The sequence below is a fragment of the Siniperca chuatsi genome, linkage group LG6 (assembly GCF_020085105.1).
Source record: "Siniperca chuatsi isolate FFG_IHB_CAS linkage group LG6, ASM2008510v1, whole genome shotgun sequence".
NCBI lineage: Eukaryota > Metazoa > Chordata > Actinopteri > Centrarchiformes > Sinipercidae > Siniperca > Siniperca chuatsi.
Window position 1 is genome coordinate 25834102 of NC_058047.1, and position 18689 is coordinate 25852790.

Genomic DNA, 18689 nt, shown 5'->3' on the forward strand with positions numbered 1-18689 from the left:
ATAAAACCCAGAAACCCCCTCAAAAAGTTCAGGGTTTTACTTTGCAAACTTGTCCAGATAACTCTGGACAAAAATTGTGACACAACAGTCTGGTAATGAGAATGTCCACTTACTCAACATGCCTTGTGGCTGCATTGCATTACGGTCTATTATGACTGCTGTTGGTGAGGAAACAATTGTGCAGAACTGACACAGGCTCTTTGACTGACGAACTGAAACCCGACGATGACATCTTTAAACGCTGCTGTACCTGTGTGGAAATATCTTAACATGACTTCACATCACTGACATTTAGCTGGTTATCCAAAGAAATAAGAACACTGCACCACCAGAAACAACAAAAACATCACATTGAAGCATGAAATGCAAGTGAGATTGTCAACATTTGTCAGCGCAATACCATAAAACATTATGTAACTAAATAATATCTAAGTGAATAAATGTTGCGAGAATACTCACTGATCAAGTAGACATTTATGCCCACACAAAGTAAAAACATGTTGTTCTTGAACATTTTTGGTGTTAATTTAAACAAAAAATGCTATTTTTTGTTAATATTCAAAAGTCTTTTTAAGGTGGATTTCCCCTCCAAACTTTTGCAGCAGACCTGCTGCAAATGTAAAGCACTGCCACAAATAATTGACTGCATGTAAGGATGAGGACTTGTAATGCAAGGATTTAAGAATTCTGCACAAATTAGATTTTACATAACCTTCCATTGCAACATCATGAAGAAGTGCAGTGTTCATGTGACATCAACTTCAGCTTAAAGCTAAAGAGGAATAAACAAAGGCGACTGAGAACAGTAAGAACCCACAACAGGGTTCTTAAATTACGTACACAAGGACTTGTAGTTGGTAATACAGATACTTCATTATTAATAGTTGAAGCTAAATGCTTTAGTTTTCTCTATTAACAAGTGGACGGTTGGCATGATTGAACAGCAAAGGCATCACTGTGGTTTGAAGCTTTGCAGGCTAAACAGAAAACATTCTTGTACCAAAACACTTGCCTTAAACTGTGGCTTTTATGGTACAAAACAAACATTAATGTGGAATCAGGTGTTCTCCCTAAAACAATGAGAAGAGCTATTGTTGCACAAAGTGCACAGCAAGTGAGAGATACTGACACACCGCATGCTTTTGATGTGAACAAAATAAAGTAGGCATTCTATATTTAAAAGATCCCATTTAATTTGTGGATATGAATTCGGGAAGCTGTTTACAACCTTAATTCAACATGCAGTGACCATAAAGACACATCACAAAGATGTTAAATGTGTGAGAATAAGATTAGACCAAGCTGGTAGGCAGTTTTGTGTGTTCACAGTGATTATTAGTGTTCTAGTTACTCACAAAAATCTGTCAAAAAATCCTGTGAAGGGCTGTGTTCTGACGCAGAACAATCAAGCTTTTAAAATAGAAACAATGATGATTTTGTTTGGAGGTTGTGATAGTGGAAATAAAATGTACAAAAAAGGAAGAAGGGGGTGGCATTCAAATATTAATATTGTTCAAAATTCACTCCGGATTTTGTTCAAAAATCAAGTTCATATATGGAGCTTGCAATGCTGATCTTGTACAAGCTGTGGCATCCATACGTCTGATCCACGCGGAAAAGAAAACTCATCTGTGGCACAGTTTTTAGTGTCATCCAGAGGAAACAGTGTACCATTCGTAAAGTTCTCAGAAATCATCTCAACAAACACAAATCTGGTTTCCAAGAGGCCTCTCGTACCAAGCATGAGCTTACCATAGCGGAGTGAAGCAGCATGTTTGAGAGAGTATGGTTACATATACAAATGAAGCCCTTAAGTCTACTTTGGTACCTAAATCATTCTGCTGTAGGGTTACTCACATCCACAACACATCTACAATTGACACTGTTTCACTAAGTTAGAAAACTGTAGAAAATACTGTCTTTAAAACCAGGTTGTCAAAGTGTTGATGTGCTGTACAGATGAGGACATCTTTCCATCGTTTCTGTCCTCTTAGCAAGGGAAGAGCACCATAATTGCCATTTCTAGACGCTTTCAAAGCATATGAAACAATATTCAACAAAGAATCCTTTTACTTTGCTATGCTGTAAAAAGGTAATTCAACTATAGAAAAAACTCCAAAAGAACTGTACAAAATAAAATCATCAGGCTTAAGTCTGCTCTTTCATCTGATAAGGCAATACATGTATTCCTTATGAATAATGTCCACCAGCCTTTAGTGTTGCTGTTCTTGGAAAAAAAAAAGAAAAAAAAGATAGAGCTTGTTTTCACACATAAGCGCCCAATGCTGCGTGGAACTCTGTGAGACACTGAACAAGTTGCTGAAACTTGGGCCTCTCCTCTGGGTCCAGGGCCCAGCAACAAGCCATCACTGCAAACCTGCAACACAGGGTCAAGCAAAAATTATGGGTCAAATCAAATGTCTGTCCACAAGCAATTTCAGGATAATGGTGTGTGTGAGAGAGAGAGAGAGAGAGAGAGAGAGAGAGAGAGAGAGAGAGAGAGAGAGAGAGAGAGAGAGAGAGAGAGAGAGAGAGAGACAGGATGCAGTGGGAGAGAGAAGGCAGCAGATAGGCAACAAAAATCTAGAGCTGGCGTCAAACTCTGGGCATTGTAATTATGGTACACTTCCAGGAGCTGCCTGTACAGCACTGATATAAATGAATGAGATATAATCATTTCTTAATCAATGCATGCCCTTAAATGTTTTATTTTGCAACCTCTTAATATTTTGGAAAAGGAAGCCGGGACCTCACCACCTATTGTATTTAGAAGGAAACCATGTTCAGTCAAATTTCAGGTAATTATTCCCCGAGTACTTTGTGGATATTCAACATTCAGGGTAAATTCAGGGTTTTTCCAGCGCACTGGTTTTTGAGAAATTTTTTGAGCGGTCAGAAAATAAAACGCACAAAACATATTTCATCAGTGTATTACAGTATGAAGATGCCACATCCTCAAACTGTATTGCTATTAGACAGCTGGTAGCTAGTAGTAGTAGTGTAATAAACTAGTAGCCAATGTGAAAACATTAAAAGGGCAGTAACACATCTAGGTTTGTGACAGAAGGCTTAGTGTTTTTGGAAAAAGGAAACGAGGACTGTAATTACTGAGTTAGCAGACATCCAGACAATCTTTTACGGAGGACAAACTAATGGGGTTTAAAGGCTTTACTGGGACGTATAGCTGCGTATCGTCAGCATAAAGGTGGAAAGAAATGGCATGCCTAAATGTCCAAATGATTGATAATTCATAACAATAATTAATAATTTCTTCATAAAATTAATGGTCCAGTGTGTAGGATTTAATGGCATCTAGCAGTGAAATTGCAGTTTGCAACCATTTGAATACCGCTCGCCTCACCCTCCCCTTCCAAGCATGTAGGAGAATCTACAGTGGCTGTGAAACCAATCACTGGCCCTATCTAGAGCCAGTGTTTGGTTTGTCCGTTCTGGGCTACTGTAAAAACATGGCGGTGCAACATGGCGACCTTCGTGGAAGGGGACCCGCTCCCTCTGTAGATAGAAACGGCTTACTCTAAAAGGTACCACAACGATTCTTATTTTCAGGTGATTATACACTAATGAAAACATACTTATAAATATTATATTCCATTTCTGCCAATAGCTCCTCCTAAATGTTACACACTGGACCTTTAAGGCTGTCAGTGTTGAATGATAAAATGATACACAACACCTGGATTTTGTCACTACCACCCAAAGCTTGAACTCTCACTGAGTTCAGTCAATCATCATCACAAACTAATCCACCCGGGTGGTCCACTGCTGCAGCCCAGCTCTGAGCCAGGAAAAGCCCTGTTATTATCCAGCAGTGAAAAAGTGACAGCCTCGTTGCAAACTTGATATTGAGGAAATAACCTGTAAATAATAATGCCATGGTGGGAAAATGATGCCTGTGGGCACAGGCTGCTCCTTTTTCTTGACAGTTGCAGGATGTTGATAGGCTTTACATCAACTAACGCGGGTAGCTGCTGAACATTTCAATTTGATTCAGCTCCCATGTAACACAATGTGTCACTTCATCTGGTTGCAGCTAAACATGAACACACGTGCTTCGCTGCAGAGGTCTACAAACACATTATGTGTTTAAATTGATAACTACGATAGGGATAAGCAAGAGTACAAACATGTCCTGTTGCCCAGAAAGAGACTATAGCATTTCTATCAAGTCTTAACTTGTCAGCTGTTTGCAACTACCACCTGTAAAGGCCAACTCTTAGCCCTGTCAATTATTTTAATTGTCATGTACAAGAACATATGGTACAATAACTTGTTTTAGGCTGCAGATGAGGATTGACTAATTATTAGTACATTTAATACATAATAGAAATGACTCCATACTTTGGAGGCAGGCCGATCTAGCTGTCAGTGTTTTTAGAACACATAGTTCGGTTGAAATTTTAGAAGATATTGTATATTTTTATTCCTATTCCTAAGAATTTTAATATATTTGTGTATTGTTTTCATATCCCTTGTAATAGTATATTGACTGCTGTTTCTCAATGTAAAATAATCGTTCTGATCACATGTTTTGTTGATCCTTGATTACTTTCTTTTAACCTTTTTAATTCTTTACAGTGTATTTATTTATGTATGGTTAATTAGTTAGAGAAAAAAAGATATGTATTCTCAGTAAGGCACTTATGTCTGATTATGACTGCAACAAACAATTACTTTCATTCTTAAATAATCTGCTGATTATTTTCTTAACTAATGGATTTTGTTTCTATAGAATGTCAACAAAAGTGAAACATTTTGTCAGAATTTCTGAGAGGACAGGATGACGTCTTCAAACTTTGTTGTCTCCGCAGTTAATTAATCAGAATGAGAAAATGTAGTGTTTGTATTTGTGTGTATGTGTGTGTGCGCTCTGTAAATCAACGTACAGTTCATCTGGACAGTTGATTGGCTGTGCTATTCTGTACCCATCCTTCAGGTAGGCCGACATTTCAAAAGGGTCGATGTCGACGTAGGGGGTCTGACCTAGAGTCATGAGTTCCCACAGCGTCACTCCAAAGGCCCACTGTGAAAACACAACACGTGATTAACACTGAGACCAGTGCTGATTCATTTACAACATTTTCTTAACAAGATCAACACAATGTGTTATCATTAAACTGGATAAAAATAACCACCATTTCTACCCAGAGTGCGGAAAGCCAGTGGTGCCCACTTGTATTCAAATACCAAATATTCCACAGGAACAATGCAAGGAAATTATGTTGACATATTTATACAAAATATAAATCATTGTTTTTGTTAAGAGACTAAATGTAAACAGTAGGGTGGCCGTTATGTTTAGGAGACTGAGGGTCCAAGCTCCCGTGTCAGCGAGGGCCCGCCCTGCATGTGCTGTTGTGTTAACCCTTCACTCTGTCCTCCCAGGGGGGAACAAGGAAAAGAAGCATTTCCCTACTTGTGTTAATAAGTGATAGTCTTATTATTAACCCATATCTAAGGCTGCTATTAAAAATGAAAGTGCTTACAGTAGATGTTGACCTTGACCTTGTTATTCAGAATTTTAGGAGTCAGATGAATCCTTATCTAAAAGAAACCTGGGCAGCTCTCGCTAACCTGAAAGTGACTTAGAACAGAAAATAACATATGATCCCTGAAAAGAGCAAGTTCCTGTTGTGTTAGCATGTCATAACCTTCAATGGGGTAACACCAGGCCTTTAAAGGAAGTGAAGGGAGTGAATGAGGACACAAGGCACAGTGATGGAGATGTGTTCCCACATCAGTACCCAGGCCACTGCCAACTTTCCCAACAAGGCCTGAACTTGCCAGTAGCCACTTTCTCATCCTGTCCAGATTGATATCCAATACGTGTAACTCTTGACATAAGGGTATGGAGCATTTATGTGCGCAACACTGGCATGTGTGATGCTCTTGTGATGCTACACAGCTCCAGGTACTTGTCTGGACTTTCCCTAAAGCTTAGTTGGTTGTTAATGCCAGGCTTCTGATTAACTGTAAGTGCAGGGGAAGGGAGTGATTGCTATGAAGTGGTGGGACCATAAGTGGTATGTGGAAGGGTGGGGGCACGTCTGAGTGGTGTCTCTAAGGATCTGTTGAGCTTCCCGACTGTGTCCGCCGCGCCCACTCTGCTATCCTGAGACAGGAAAGAGGGAAGAGCCAGAGACACATGGTGCTCAACACTGTACCTCCCTTCCCTCTGACACCCTGACCAAGCGTCTAAGAATGGCGTAGATACAATTGGTGCCATTTCCTGCATCAGCATCTCTGTGTCATGTCCCCTGAACAATGTTTTAGTTATTAAAAATCCTTGAGAGATTATTTTAGGTTATTTTATTTATGGTGAATACACTGTCCACAGATATAGGGTTGCACAGTTAAGCTGCAAGAAGTAAACTGAATATCTGGTACTGCAGTTCTTACCACATCACTCGCACTAGAGAAGTCGTTGTTGAGCAAGCTTTCCAGGGCCATCCAGCGGACGGGCCGGTTCTCATTATCTCCCAGACAGTGGTAATCCATGGGAAATAGGTCTCGGGCAAGGGCATTGTCTGTGATCTTTACCTGCATGTTGTCGTCAATGCTGTCAGAGGGGGAGACGAGAGAAAAGTCGGAGTCTTTATTTTTTTGTAATTAAATTCCAAACCAAATCACCTGAAAGCTACAGGGAAGAACTGAGGACAAATGACGACAGCTTTGAGCCGGGTCAGGGACACTTACACGCAGTTCCTGGCAGCGAGGTCTTTGTGTATGACCTCCCTGCGAGCCAGGTAGCTCATTCCACATGCAATCTGGATGGCCATGTAAACCAAGTCTTGTTGAGAAATCGCCTGAAAGGAAATGAGGGAGAGGGAGACAATGTGCAGTTGAGAAGCAGAAACAGGAAAAACAAAAAAAGGGAGGGAGTGGGGACAGGAGACCACAGCTGATGTGACTTTACTGTGTCAAATTCTTTCCTTTAAATTGGGACAATGTAAACTATAGGTCAAAGATGGGAGTTATATAAACAAAGACTTTCAGTCTTTAAATGCAAGTGTAATGCTAGTCAACTGAAAAACACTACGTGTTTAAACTAACACTGGTGCTTTGAAAAAGGCTTTGCTTCAAAGAAAAAACACACTTTTCAAAAGGTAGTTGGTTACATAATTATCCGAATGTCAATAATGCTGGAAAAAAAATCCAACTCTTACACTGCAAAACACCTGTTTTTAGCTAGCAACAAAGCTCTAGGGATGGCAAAGTTGGTCCATCGGCCCTCTAACGTCACCAGCAGGTTGGCGTTTTTGGCTTTTAATGAAATATCACTATTAACTAACTATTTGATGGATTGCAATGACTTTGGTACAAATATCCCTTGTACCAAGAAGACAAATCCTACGGATGTTGGTGACCCTCTGACCTTTCCTCTAGTGCCACTATAAGGTTCACATTTGTGGTTTTGAGTGAAATGTCTCAACAACTGTTGGAGGGATTGCAATAATAAATAATGGTACAGACATTCACGTGGCCCACAGAATGAACTGTAATAACTTTGGTGATCTCTTAACTTTTCATGTAGCACCATCATCAGGTACTTTGTGTTTAGTGCTAACTAGCATACAGTATGTTAACATGCTAAACTTTTTTTTTTTTTGCTAATACGCTAAACTAAGATGTTGAGCATGGTAAACATTAGTATCTGCTAAACATCAGCATGTTAGTATTGTCACTGTGAGCATGTTAGCATGCAGACGTTAGCATTTAGCTCAAAGCACCACTGTGCCTAAGTACAGCCTCACAGAGCCGCTAACATGGCTGTAGACTCTTGCGTTGAAATCTAAAATTACTTTATTAACATTGCTGAATAACTTATGCTTCAGAGTGAAAACAATCTGAATAACATGACTCAGAAAGTCCCTTAGTAAAAGGTTTGAGGCAGAGTCTGACATTAAAGAAAATGGTTTGTTTTGTGCTTGAAGCTACTGAAGGGCGTGCAGACAATGGAAAAGCCTTAACACTGCGCAGAGAAAAGACCCCTGACTGGTAACAAAGTGAGACAGCTCCTATAATGTATATAAACATCCTGTATAGTTTAAAAGTCAACCTTGCCTTGTAAGAGAGCTCCTGAAGTAACAGTACCATACATTAAGTCAACAACTCAAGCAAGATGTGTGTAGCTGGTACCAGACAGCTCTGTATTCACCATGCAGAGTAACTTTTAACATTTGTCATTTTTCCACTCACAACTTCGCTGTGAGTGGAAAAATGACAAATATGGAAAAGGTCAACACTCAACCCATTTTTCCCCCTCTCACTGTTCTATCTTCCAAACCAGATGTTGACTTTGAAAATGAATGCCACGCTATAGTATTGGGCTCCCTCAGTGCTTTCCCGAGAGCTTTATCTCCCATGTACTTATACACTTCTGATTTATAGCTCGAAGTTTATTGCAGCAGCACAACTTAATGTCTTTGTCTCCTACAACTGCCAAAACTAAATAATGAGATTGCATAGAACGAAGGTGCTGATGTGTTACCTGAAACTTTACAAAGCGGTTTTGATTCATGCAAATGGATGGCAAGCTTCATCTTGTGATTCCAAAGTGTTTGCTACATCTGTATTTTGGGGTTGATTGATTGGTTGGATCTGTGCTGTGGCTTTGCCAAGCACATCAAAGACTCCCTGGGGTTAACCTGTACAAAAGCCTGATTGTCTTTACATAGTGAATAAAAATCTCTGCCCTGAGCACCGGCTTCATGACTATATCAACAGTCCTTAGTGTAAACAGTAGTTACTGGTAGGTGTTACTTCGTGTTGATTGCTGCAAACACACAAAATGTTCTTTCAGACTTCACTCTAGGATAGAATCTGACCTTTCTTCCAATTTGGGGGATTTATTTTAATAGCTTAATAAATGTTTCTATCCAATACCGTACATGACTTGCATTGAGGTATTTATCTTAATAGCTCGCGTTTTTAGCTCCACCAAATCTATGCTGAGTTGAAGCCTCACCTGTGGGTTGTTAGCCTCAGCTAGCTTGCATTGCCGCAGGAACAGCTTGAGATTCCCCCAAGCCATAAAAGGCAACAGCACCATGGGCTTCTCTCCATCTTCTGTACACACATGACTTATGGGCAACAGATTTCTGGAAGTGGAGAGAAAGAGGAACAGTGTGTAACAGAGCATCTACATATAATGTTCATGTACATCAGAAGTTTGCTGCGCGTCAAAGGGGTTCTTGGAAGTACATGTTGTCAGGGAATATCCAAACCATTGCCAGACTGTGGAAGAGGAAGTGTCGACAAGATCTTATCAAATTGCTGACCTCAAATAGAAGAAAGAGATGGTAGTGGGCTAGCATGACGACAATCTTTTCCACAAGAAAGTACACTGAAAGTCCAAGCCTCCTGATAAATTTGGGGCAGAATTTGCTAAACTAATGCTCCGGTAATTTTAAACGAAATTCAGTGCATTCAGACTGTGACTCCACTATCAAAAGTGAGACTACTTTTTGCTAAATAAATGATTGTATTATAAAAGCCACACCAGAGAAAGTTAAGAGTGCAATTTGTGAGTGTTACATTTATGTCGGAAAACATGTTTTGTTCCCTTCAGTCTATGTTACAGTATGTGCTCTATGTGTAAAAATGTGGTGTTCTTTCGTCAGTGTTCAAACCGAGCCATTTAAAAGACGACCACAGGAAATGCTCTGACGGAATACAGTGTTGGGTTAGGAGCAAACCAGAATCTTTACTGCTACATTAAGAACTGAAACTGTTGCAAAAGTGGACAACATTGGCGATAAAGAAACTAACATATGTCTTGTGTTTAATATTTGGGTATGTGACAATGGCCTAGTGGTCTAAGACGCATACCACATTGGGTTTATGTAGTATTTTGGCATTATTTCTATTAAAATTTTATTCTAGCTTTAAATTTTTGATATTTTATCAAATAAAGGCAAATGCCACAAAAAAGAAATCAGTTTAAAAAAACTGCGATTTGTGTTTGCTTCAACTCACCTATGATGAAGTCCACGAAGCTTGCAACTTTCAGTCAACATCATGGTCACCTGCACCTCAGACGCATGATCTGAAGAATTTTATAAAGACAAAATCTGATTTAAAAAATAGAGCAATCTGGCAGAACTAGAGTGACATGTGCAGTAACAAAGTTGAAAAGTTAAGGATATAATTTCTGATATCTAATGTAGTCTTTGATTTTTATTTGTTTCCCTGCACACATTCCTCTGCCAACAGTCATTTGTAGTGGGAAACTTCAGAGGAAAACTGACTTGTGCCAAGCTCACTGAGGTCCAATTTTTAATCTGTGTATGCAGCTTTGCCATCGTCTGGTAAGCAGTGTCGTTCCCTTCCCAAAAGGCACATGAGGAGGAAGTAAAGAGTTTAACAAAGCCAAGCCTGGCATTAGGATATTGTTCATTGAGTGGTATCCACCCCTCCCTGAGTCAACATGAGAGAATAGAGAGGTCAGAAGGCAACTGGCAGATAAAGCTGACACATGCCGCTAACAAAGAACCTGACAGTCTTACATAAAGGAGTCCTTTTACTCGCATGCAAACTCTGCAGCATGAGTCAGACATATAATTAATTAACTGTCAAATTTGTGTGCCTGTTTACGGGACTGGAACCATATATGGCCATCTGCTGAAGCCATTAGAAAGCAACTACTATTTCTGACAGACAGTGTTTGGCTAACAATCTACGAGGCTCACCACTAGGGCTCACAAAAAAAAAATCTATCAAAAACTGCACACTGTCTACTGAACTGTTAGTTATCTTTCAGTCCAACGACCTTCGTCATTTGTCTTACGTCTTTGGCATTACAATCATATTTTGGTCTGGTGACGTTCATTGAGCATTGCAGTGTTCGCTTTCCCAACCAACATACTTACCCACAGTGAGTTGCACATTAATATGAGAGATGGGAAAACTTACAACACACCTGACTTGTCAATATTTTAATTTATTTGACAGCTGTGCATTCAACTGTGCATTGTAGCCGGGATGGAGCGCATACCTTTCACTGTCTTCACAAAGACTTGTTTTTCCTTACTGGGGTCCTTTTCATCCAGCAGCACGCCATGGAAGATGCGGCCAAACGTGCCTGTCAATGACAAAACCACAGGTTTTTATTAGAGGAAAAGGGCAGGAGAGATACAGCCAGAGACATCATGTGCAAAGATCCAAATGTCACCTCACTCACAGGCTGCCATGCCTGGCTGATCTGTGGACAGAGATGGACAGGCTTCTGCTTTAAATGCTTTGTCTCTTCATGGGATTAGGCAGTTTTGGCTCATGTCAGTGAGACAAGAGCCAAAACAAGAGAGATTCACTGGAGCTCAGAGGACTTTACATCACTTAGAACGATTCAGAAGTACATACAACGTGGAAAGGCAAAATGAGCACGTTCATCATCTTCTTTGTCTAAACTATCAGGCCATTACTCCAGGACTTTGAGGTAAAATGCCATTTGAAAAGATAAACCATCAACATAAGCTTAGAAAAAAATCAAAGCCCTAAGGCTAACTCTGCCTTGTGTTTCAACAGGAGAGGAGATGAAGCACAACAACAGGGTTAGTGTGTAACTGTCTCCCTCCCGCCCCTACCTTCTCTGTCAAGCCTGTCTGGACCTGCTGGCTCCCAAAAACAGAACCCAACTCAGGGTTCAACCGCCCCTGAGACATGGCCTTGTAGGCGTTGTTGCATTTGCTGTCATTTTGTTTGTAGGATCTGTATGTGAATAACTGACTGCACTGGCAAGTTATCCACATACATCAAGTGTGTTTACCTGCAGATGGCTGTGGAGCATCCTGATAACATAGTTACAGTACTTTGAACCTTATAGCTAGTTTGTATTACCTAGCACCAATATTTACATCAAGGTAGGTCTTGATTGAAACAGGTGATTAATAAGACTCTAATAAATCTGACAAAGACTAACTAAACACCCTTGAGGAAAAAGCAATATCAAAGTGAACGTTTCCAGCAGCTTTGATAAAAACAACAACTCAAGTTGCACAAGGCAAAGTGACATTATGAGGTCTCCTGAGCAGGGTACAGGTATCATAAAGCCTTAACGACTGCCCATTTAAAGTCATGTTTGATCACCACACCCTTACAAAGTACAATTAGTCACAATCTATAAAAGCTAGTCACATCCATAGCAAGTAAGATAAAAAAGATACAGTAGATAGCAAGATCAATAATCTTAAATAGAACATAGAACAAGCTGTTGATCAACATAGAGGCCATGGTGAGGTTGTGTTTGACACTGAAATTAAGATATATTTGTTGATGCCTAAATGTCTTAAACAAGCAAACTGTTGCCAGGTGAGAGCAGGGCCAGCTTAGGGCTGGGTTAACAAGATTCAGAGTCCATGCTATGTGGTGCTTTAGGCTAAATGCTAACATGCACACAGTGACAATGTTAATATGCTGACATCTTAGTTTAGGGTGTTAGCATGCTAACATTTGCTTATTAACACTAAACACAAAGTACAGCGGAGGCTGTTTTGCAGGTATTTGGTCATAAACTAAAGTAGTGGACAAAATTAATGGTGGCAGTAGATAAAAAGTCAGGGGATCACCAAATGTATTACAATCCATCCTGAGGAAAACATGGATGTCTGTACAGAATATCATGGCAAACTATCCAGAAGCTGTTGAGATATTTCAGTCTGGACCAAAGTGGTGGACCAACTGACTGCCATTCCTAGAGCCAAGTTGCTAGCAAAGAAATATTTGAATATTTCTTTAAGATGGAGGGGTTCAGTTACAGCTTTTGTATTGTAAACAGTAACATTTTAAAGTAGGCTAAAAAATAATTTGAACAGAGTACTGTGTATGCTCCGACTCATTTTCTAGACAGAAACAATGAACATAAACCACCAGAGGACCTTTAAGTGGCATTTAAAAACAGAACACCCACACTTTTCGCTTCCATTGTGCTGAAGTCACCCTTGGGTAACTATTACATCATTCACACAGCCACACTAAACCTCAGTGTGGGCAAATCTCCAGAAAGTGAAATACAGTCTTGTTCAGTTCTACCACTCCACAACGATGCTGAATCGTCTCCAAAAGCATCCAACGTCTAAAGTGAGAAAAACTGATGGAGCCAAACTGAAGCCAAGTACTTGTGTTTATCTTTGATACAAAGCCAAAGAGAGAGAGATTTAGAAACTTCAATGTCTCAGGCTTTCTGTCAATATGTAATATGCCTCAGCAAGAACGAGCATTTGCTATTTTAGGTTTATTGCAAGGTTTCGCTGACACTGATCTGATGAGGCATGCTCATACATTACAGGAAAAACACAGCATTTATGTTAATAGGTCACCGTCTCCCTTTTAATCACAGACCCACAAATGCATAAGAATAATGGGGATGTTCATGAATAAGAAAATACATTTTTGTACATACATTCTTGTATGACCGCATTCATTAAGCTATTGAAAATAAACAGAAATCAAGTGTTTGTCCAGGACTCTCTGTGCATCAGGATCTAGACTCCACAAAGATTCCACGCGAGAGATTGTTTAACCTTGTCAGACTCAACATTATGCGGCAACTTTTGAATTTTTCTTGCACCTGTTTCCAAAGTGGTAACCTTGATAGTTGTTATTTGCAGCTGTTAACAATTGCTAATGGAAGCTTGTAACTGTATAAATCTTACAGTTCCCCTCCAGACACGTTTTAAAGTATGTAAAAATACTCCGCTATGATTAATATTTTGTTTAACATGGTTATCCCACATAAAAAGTTTTTAAAAAAGGGGGCTAGCAGCACATATACTCTTTCTCCCTCATTGAGAAATTCTGGATCTATGAATGCCCTGCCCACCACCACCTCTGTGTGTTAGGTTGACCACCAGTGCTGCTTGCTAGGTTGACCGGTGCTGGTGAGAGACATACATCCATGGCGAGAGTTACAGGAAACATCTTTGATACAAAGATGTTTCCTGTGCCACCCTTAGCAGCAACAATTGCAATCAAGCGTTTGTGATAACTTGCAATGAGTCTTTTACAGCGCTGTGGAGGAATTTTGGCCCACTCATCTTTGCAGAATTGTTGTAATTCAACCACATTGGAGGGTTTTTGAGCATGAACTGCCTTTTTAAGGTCATGCCACAGCATCTCAATAGGATTCAGGTCAGGACTTTGACTAGGCCACTCCAAAGTCTTCATTTTGTTCTTCTTCTTCGTCTGTCAGCCTCACTAGAATGCTGTATCAAATTCACATGTGAATCCATATAAGGTTCGGCTATTATGCAACAGATGTTGAATAAACATTAGCAAACAGTTTGCTCAACTTATCTTCACTAGGCCATTTTGTTCTTCTTCAGCCATTCAGAGACCCCACAACAACATCCAAAGAACTGCAGGCCTCACTTGCCTCAGTTAAGGTCAGTGTTCATGACTCCACCATAAGAAAGAGACTGGGCAAAAATGGCCTGCATGTCAGAGTTCCAAGACGAAAACCACAGCTGAGCAAAAAGAACATTAAGGCTCGTCTCATTTTTGCCAGAAAACATCTTGATGATCCCCAAGACTTTTGGGAAAATACTCTGTGGCCTGACAGGACAAAAGTTGAACTTTTTGGAAGGTGTGTGTCCCATTACATCTGGCGTAAAAGTAACACTGCATTTCAGAAAAAGAACATCATACCAACAGTAAAATATGGTAATGGTAGTGTGATGGTCTGGGGCTGTTTTGCTGCTTCAGGACCTGGAAGACTTGCTGTGATAAATGGAACCATGAATTCTGCTGTCCACCAAAAACTCAAAACATAACACATAAGACATAAATAATAATCAGATATATGTGTTTATATACGCTGTATTCAGAAAGTATGACTGTCCACCTTGGGTCCCCACCAAACCTGACAGAACTTGAGAGGACCTGCAGGGAAGAAAGGCAGAAAATCCCCAAATCCAGGTGTGCAAACCTTGTCGTGTCGTACACTCATAGAAGACTCGAGGCTGTAATTGCTGATAAAGGTGCTTCGACTAAGTACTGAGTTTTAGGTCTGAATATTTAGTATGTCAATGTAGCAAAAATCCTGTTTTCACTTTGTCATTATGGGATATTGAGTGTAGATTGATTGAAAACATTTATTTAAATGATTTTAGCATGGCTGCAACATAACCAAATGTGAAAGGGGCCTAAATACTTTCTGAATGCACTGTGTAAATGTGACCTCTTTAATCTTAACTCTCTAATTCATTCTCACTTAGTTTTTATGATTGTTGTCAGCCAATGAGTGTTTTATTGCTCTTTTCCATTTGTGTGCATCTCTGATTTGTTTGTATTTTTGAGGAATAATTTCTATATAATTCATGTTTTTTTTTTGTTTTTAAAAAGATAAAAATATTCCTACAACCTAGTTGTAGTTGGAGTGAGATGTTTGATAAATGTGTCACTTTTATCAAAGAACTGTTTTGATCTGTTGGATCTTCAGAGAATTATAAAGGGTAATTCTCAGAACTTAATAAATACAGGGTGTACAAGTGGCAACAGATACTGTGCATACCTATAGGCTGTCTAAATACGTTTTTAGTGATATGCAATGTTAATAATTACAGCCACTCCATCAAAAACCTGTCCATCAACCTGCCAGAGGAAAGAAGGCGCAAGAGAGACAAATACCTTCATGCAAGACATCTCGTAGTGTGACTCTCTCCCTTGAGATGGCAATGTCTTTCACTTTAGCTTTGGCCTCCATTAGAGTAACACTCCTCAGGTCATTCTTCTCTATGCGGAGCGATGGGTAACCTGTGAGAACAGAAAAATCTAGGCTCGCATTCAAGGCACACATGATCCAAATGTAAACAAAACATTTTCAAAAGGGAGTGACAAGGGATTGGCACTTTTGTCAGAGCCACATCTCTTATTCACAGAAAGGTTTCTCCTAAAAACACACAGAATCCTCATTTAAATTCTAAGAGCTCCAGCAATTTCAAGAAACATTGTCAGCAAGACGTGTACAGTAAACCTGCACATGTTGCATCAAAGCAACTTCATGAGAAGTCCTTTATTACATCACTTCCACTTCCATTACATAACCTTCTATGTACTCACTGTCATTAGCTGCCGGCTTACTGAGGTATGAGTGAGTTTGGACACAAAACACAGACACAGACACAGACACACACACAAAGTTCCCCACAGCATCTGCACAGAGATGAACAAACAGTAGGACTGACCCGAATGCTTCAAAGTGTCTATCGTTGCCATGGTAATTGAAGTGCAAATCAGTATTTGAATGCTACAGATTTCTTTTTATTATTATATGCATTACCCCAAAAATCCCAAATAGCCCATGAAATAAGAAATAGTAATCCAACAATATTAACGTTAAACAGCATCCCAGAGCGCAAGAGGATGACAGCAGTGCAGTGTTTCCCCTGGGGCAGAGGAGAGACAGGTGAAGTGAATGTTACTCGAGTTGATGACAACTCGTTACGTTACGTAATGCTGAAATTCAACCATGGTGTTGTCGGGGGATGCAGTGACTCACCAACGGTGAGTAAGAAAAGGTATAACTAAGACGTAGTTTGCGAAGTTATGAGAAGAGGAAAAGTCCGCTAGCTGCTGGGCTAATTTATGCAGTGTAAATTGCCACAGGTGAGGTTGAGACAGAGATGCACTTCCTCCGACAATGGAAAACATTCAATGACATAAGGAGCATTTACTTTAACAAGTTCAACTCTGTCATCTCAGATTTCAAAGAGCTAAATGAATTTTTTTTTTTTTAATTTATTATAATTAAAATTATTAACAATTCACATTAAAATGTTGCAGTGTTTATATAGTTCTCACTTATTTTATTTTCTTTAACTGCAAGTCTACAATTTTTTTCAATTTTATTTTGAGTCATTATATATATATATATATATATATATATATATATATATATATGTATATATCTAACAGCATAATCACGATTCTCTTTATGTAATTTTTAAATTTCACACTTGCTTTGGCAATGTAAACTTCATATATCAACACAATCCGTGTGTACACAACATGTCAGTGATGAGAGATAATTCATTCTAACCTCCTGTGTCTGCAGCTCACTGCTACTCAGGAGGACTCTGCAAGGCTGAACTGTGTACAGTTGCTTAGACAGACTGTAGATAAACCAGTGGATGAATGGAGACAGTGGAAAACTCACTGATAAACAACCTCCAGTTGGAGGCCATGACAGTCAATCTGCCTCCAGGAGACAACAGCCTCTTCTTGTTCTTGTGAGCTACATCTGATACTTTGCATAGAAAACCTGAGATGTGAGCTTGATATTATGAGAGTGAAGCAGAGGGGTCAAACTAAGGCTTTAATCTCAAAAACAGTTCCCATCTGGGTTTAAAGATGCAGACACTGCAACATAACTTATAAGGTACTTTGATTAAAGGTGTAAAGGTTTAAGTCTCTGCTGTAGCATGTATACATGTAAACTGTATAGGGAGTAGTAACAGTATAGGATGATGCTGCCCTCTTGAGGTCAAACTAAGACTGCCATTTATTTTCAACAACTAAGATACAGCAGAGGACAGAGGACAAAGTATAACAATTAAAAACACTACAAAAACTGGTAATGACAGGAGCAACTGTACATATGTGAACTAGGGGACAATACAGTATACAGCATATTTATTTCTATTGTGTCTGGTTATATTCTGTGCACTGTTAATACTTTCTAACAAAACGTAGGGGTTGTTCGGTCTCCAACGTCATATGTTGAAAAGTTTTGTATGAGTTTAATCATCAATTTGAGTTACACAGAACCCTTAAGAATAAAGGATGTGATCACAATAGCTGTGTTTTACTTAACACTAAGAATTAACCACATGCGAAATTAAACACATCTGAAAAACACACTGTCTGCCTTTCTTCTTAAATTGTTTAATTGCTGCAAACAACAATTATTTTCATTGTCCAATAATTTGTCAGTTATTTTTATGATTCATCAATTAATCGGTTAGTCTATAAAATGTCAGAAAATAGTAAAAATATCCATCCCTAGTACTAAGAGCCCTGGATAACATCTTTATATGACTTGTTTTTTCCGACTAACAGTCCAAAAACCAAAGATATTCCATTTAAAATGATATAAAAAAAGAGAAAAACATCAAAGCCTGACAGCATAGAGGCTAGAACCAGAGTATGCTCAGCATTTTTAAAATATTGTTTCAGCACTAATTGATGGCGCCTTTCTGCAACTTTTCTGTTCAATTCCAAATGCCTAAATAAGTATCTGTGTAACTTACAACACACAGCACAACAAGTTGCCAAACAAAGATAAGACAAAAAGCAGGTGAGATACATGGGCCAGGATTTTGATGGTTAAACCAGCCAAGAGGAATTTCTATGAGGATGCACCTATACCCTGCTGCTCACAATGCTCTAACAAGAAGCAGGACATGAGGGTACAGAAATGCAACCACATGCAGTATTTATCCAAGCAGTGTATAGTTCAGAAAACTGTGGACAAAACATGGTTAAAGTATCAATGTTCATTATTACGGTGCACATGACGACAAAATAGTATAGTTCTGAGTTTTAAGTCGTCTCTGGAGCGTCACTGAAACTTACTTTTGGTTTCATGAGGGGGGGCACCGGGGTTTTGGAAGGAGGAGGCAGCAAGCTGGAGTATAGGTGCAGAACCAGGGTGATTGTCTGATGACAAGAGGCGA

The 18689-nt window shown here is 39.4% G+C and overlaps 1 protein-coding gene across 3 annotated transcripts in view; it reads right to left on the reverse strand.

Annotated features, from left to right (window-relative positions):
- Positions 1–1171: 1171 nt before the first annotated feature.
- ryk (receptor like tyrosine kinase) overlaps positions 1172–18689 on the reverse strand; it is a 42699-nt gene continuing 25181 nt past the window's right edge. For 2 of the 3 annotated variants that reach the window (XM_044199201.1, XM_044199200.1), the window contains exons 8-16: positions 18589–18672; positions 15643–15768; positions 11015–11101; positions 9997–10066; positions 8987–9119; positions 6715–6824; positions 6418–6577; positions 4905–5041; positions 1172–2377 (exon numbers count right to left, since the gene is read on the reverse strand). In XM_044199201.1, coding sequence (XP_044055136.1) covers positions 2266–2377; positions 4905–5041; positions 6418–6577; positions 6715–6824; positions 8987–9119; positions 9997–10066; positions 11015–11101; positions 15643–15768; positions 18589–18672 — 1019 coding nt within the window. In that variant the 3' untranslated portion in view covers positions 1172–2265. The remainder of the gene's footprint in view (positions 2378–4904; positions 5042–6417; positions 6578–6714; positions 6825–8986; positions 9120–9996; positions 10067–11014; positions 11102–15642; positions 15769–18588; positions 18673–18689) is intronic. The other variant, XM_044199202.1, reaches the window with a different exon arrangement.